Here is a 3,470-nt window from a genome sequence, read left to right as displayed (position 1 = left end):
CATCTCGAAGATTTCAAGTGATGTATTCAAGAGGGGGAGTAAAAGCATGCTGCACTCTTTTTCCCTTAACCATGGTTTTTCCCACTGGGTTTTTCTGGTAAGGTTTTTAACGAGGCAGCCTTTCACATGCGCATTTGGTACTTCATTTTTATAATGGTCATCCAAGGGGGAGTGTTATGAATATATTGTATTGTATGGATGCCCATTATCGGCCCATTAGTAGATCTGGTGTATAACCTAAAACCCTAAAGTTGTATCACTATATATATGTTTTATCCCTTGGAATAGATTAATAATACAAGAGAATAATTCCTTAAACCTCTTGTTATAACACTCTCAACATTAATATTATTATTGATAACCTGGGAGATCGGGTTATCGGTTGGGTCGGGTCTGGTTACTTCGGGTTTCCGGTTATTTTGGAAACTGAAAATTTGTTCGAAGATAACCGAAATCAATTTCGGGTCGGGTCAGTTAATTCAGATTTTTTTTGATACAAACGGGCCATAAATTATATGGGCCAAGAAACCCATTAATATATATTTTTAAAAAAATTAAAACCTAATTCTGTTGTGTTGTACGATGAAGACATGTTTTGTTGGAGCCGCGGTTGTCTTCTGTCTCAACCTCTCTCACCAGCTACGAGCAGTTAAGAGTTCCGATCGAAGGAGAAGAAGAAGAGTTCGGTCAACCGTTCGGTAACCCTGAGGAGAAACGATTTGATGCGATCATTTCATGAGGTACGCTCACTGTTTTCTTTTTTTTTTTTTTTTTTTTTGTCTTGTCATTTGTGATTTTAATTTGGATAAATCCGTAATATTTTTGGTTTGAGATTTTTTTTGGATACAAAAGTGTTAAATTTCCATACCCTTAAACCGACTTGACTTTTAGTATTTGATTAAAGATATATATTCACTATTCAGTGATTTACGCTTGAGAATGGGTTTCTTGATGAGGTTCTGGCTGTTTTTTGTAGTTGAACTCTTCATCAATAGGGTAAACTAGTTAAAAGAGACGACCAATCTTCTTCAAGTAAATAATTCAACTTTCAATCCTTTTTTACTGCATGTCATTTTGTTTTGTTAATTGTAACATATTTTGAAAATTTTACGGGTATGACGAAAAAATTGTAACATATTTTGATTTTTTTCTTTTTCTTTTTTTCTAATTGTCATTTGTGGTTTTAATTTGGATAAATCTCTAATAATTTTGTTTTAGATTCTTTTTGGGATTTAATTAATTTATAAGATAACAGTTAGAAAGAAGCCCTCGATAGAGAGAGAGATACAAAAGTGTTAAATTTCCATATCCTTAGACCGACTTGACTTGACGTTTTTCCTTTTTCCTTTTTGTTTGTTTGTTTGTTTGTTTGTTGCGATTCCTAAAGCTTGATTCGGATGCTCAGCTCGTGTGTATATATTATATGAAGGCCTCGGAGGAGGTCCTCGTCTGTATTTGATCAAATTAGAGAGAAGAAGACAAATGTTGTTGAAAAGACATCGCTCGAGTGATGAAAACAAAACAGTAAAAAGACATCGTCGCTCCAGTGAGGCATTGCTGCTACCACTCCATGTTGTAGAGCTCATCCTCGAGAGGCTTCCTGTGAAATCTCTCGTAAGATTCAAGTCTGTATCCAACAAGTGGAAATCGACAATCGAGTCCCGGTGTTTCCAAGACCAATGGTTTCTCCGTCGTAAGCAATCACGAGGTCCAGATGTCCTTTGCGTAGCAATTGGTGATGATTATTATAATAATATTAATCAAGGTTATTATGAAGCAGCTCCAAGGGATACAGTTTTGTTGGGGTCTTCCGTAGTTTCTAAGGTCAGGCTCCCTATTACAAACATGATGCTCTGCCATGGTAGTTGTGACGGTCTTCTATGCAGTTACTGTTCTTTCACTCCTTGTGTCGTGATCAATCCCGCCACGAGATGGCAACAAAGTTTTCCTCTTTCCAACTACCAACAGCTCTGCATCGACATGGTCGACAAAAATCAGTATGACTTCCCAATGCCTAAGCTTGGATTTGGCAAAGACAAGTTTAGGGGCACTTACAAGCCGGTATGGTTGTATAATTCATCCAAATTTGGACTAGAAAACGTTACAACTTGTGAAGTTTTCGATTTTAGCAAAAACGCTTGGAGGTACGTTGTCCCTGCTTCTCCTTATAAGATAAATGATGTCAGTTTTCCTGTGCACTTAGATGGGTCACTTTACTGGCTCACCCTTTGCGAAGAAACCAAGGTGTTATCTTTCGATCTTCACACTGAAACTTTTCAAGTCATCTGTAAAGCCCCCTTCCCTCGCTCAAGTGAACGTTTCAGGTCTCGTAACTACATCATGTGCATCCTCGACAATCGCTTGTGCGTATCCGAGAAGAAGGGGACAACCCAAGTTATATGGTCGTTAGATTCTTCAGGCGGCAACAAGACATGGAAGAAACTGTGTTCGATAGATTACGCAAAAACTTTGTTTGGGGTGAAACCCATCCTCCCGTTGGCACCAATTGAATTTCTTGACGAGAAAAAGTTATTGCTTCAAGATAGTGGTTCCTTGGTGATGCATGATCTCCATACCAAATCTTATGATTCACTCTTAGAACCTGAACCCATTGAATATCCTGTTTCTTATTTTCAAAGTTTATTTTCTGTTTCATCAAACTAATCACCTTGTTTTATTTGGCTACTACTTTTGTACCCACGTAATTTATTAAAAACATTTTCTGCATTTGAATTTAACAATGGTTTTGTTTTAGGCTTCTAGTTGTCGATTTTTCTTAGGTTTCTGGCTTTGTTAATGCATGGTGTACGAGAGGGTTGGAATATGAAATGAAAAAATGGTATAAGAAACGGTTCAAGAGAGACAAGTCAAAGTGACTTCACTGATATGGATGGAGTATGTGTAAATTCATTAAGGAATTGAAAGAGACGAAAAGACGTGTCACTGATGTTCAAAACCTTCACACACTCGAACTACATAAATAAATATCAGAAAAAAACTGTTAGTTTCTTTAAATGTTAGCACGTCACCGCTTTTTCTTCACACACTCGAAGAGATACATTAGCTCAAAATTATGTCAAGAACAACAGCTCAAGGTAGATGATCTCAGATTAAATGTTCAACCTTCACACACTCGAAGAAGAAAGCAAAACAGAGTAGTGGATTTATTTTATTCAGATCCAAACCTAGCTAGCTCCAGTCCTGACATATCTTCGGTTTTAAACATCAAACCATTATATATTTCAGTTACATGTTAGCTGGAAAACAAACATCAACCGTGGAAGAAATGGATTCACCAAGTAAATGATGTCAAGACAACTATTTTCATAGCCTTCTTGATATGATGGAGACATCCGGTGAGATTTATAAAGCTCTAAAGAAACACTTGTACGTAGTATATGTTTTTTCTTAAGAAAGTCTTTATATAGATTGAAACACTTGTTTTAGCTGAATTATTCATAGAAGCAAGT

General features: G+C 36.7%; 1 protein-coding gene across 3 annotated transcripts; it reads left to right on the top strand.

Annotated features, from left to right (window-relative positions):
• The first annotated feature begins 563 nt into the window (after nt 1–563).
• Nucleotides 564–2,752, top strand: LOC104773562 (F-box protein At1g11270). 3 transcript variants are annotated; one of them, XM_010498199.3, is made up of 2 exons: nt 564–740; nt 1,430–2,752. In XM_010498199.3, exon 2 carries the CDS (start codon nt 1,483–1,485, stop codon nt 2,662–2,664), a length of 1,182 nt encoding a protein of 393 aa, XP_010496501.2. In that variant the 5' UTR covers nt 564–740; nt 1,430–1,482; the 3' UTR covers nt 2,665–2,752. The 3 variants fall into 3 exon arrangements, with proteins under 3 accessions (XP_010496501.2, XP_010496500.2, XP_087353497.1); XM_010498198.2 differs by having other exon boundaries at nt 568–740; nt 1,388–2,752; XM_087497371.1 differs by having other exon boundaries at nt 570–740; nt 977–2,752.
• Nucleotides 2,753–3,470: the final 718 nt, after the last annotated feature.

Source organism: Camelina sativa, chromosome 17, assembly GCF_030686135.1.
Source record: "Camelina sativa cultivar CO46 ecotype springtype chromosome 17, ASM3068613v1".
NCBI lineage: Eukaryota > Viridiplantae > Streptophyta > Magnoliopsida > Brassicales > Brassicaceae > Camelina > Camelina sativa.
This window is presented reverse-complemented; position numbering and strand designations above follow the sequence as displayed.

What these genes read in the sequence shown, in the direction of transcription:
- LOC104773562 (XM_010498199.3), top strand. Translation starts at nt 1,483, where the DNA reads ATGTTGTTGAAAAGACATCGCTCGAGTGATGAAAACAAAACAGTAAAA.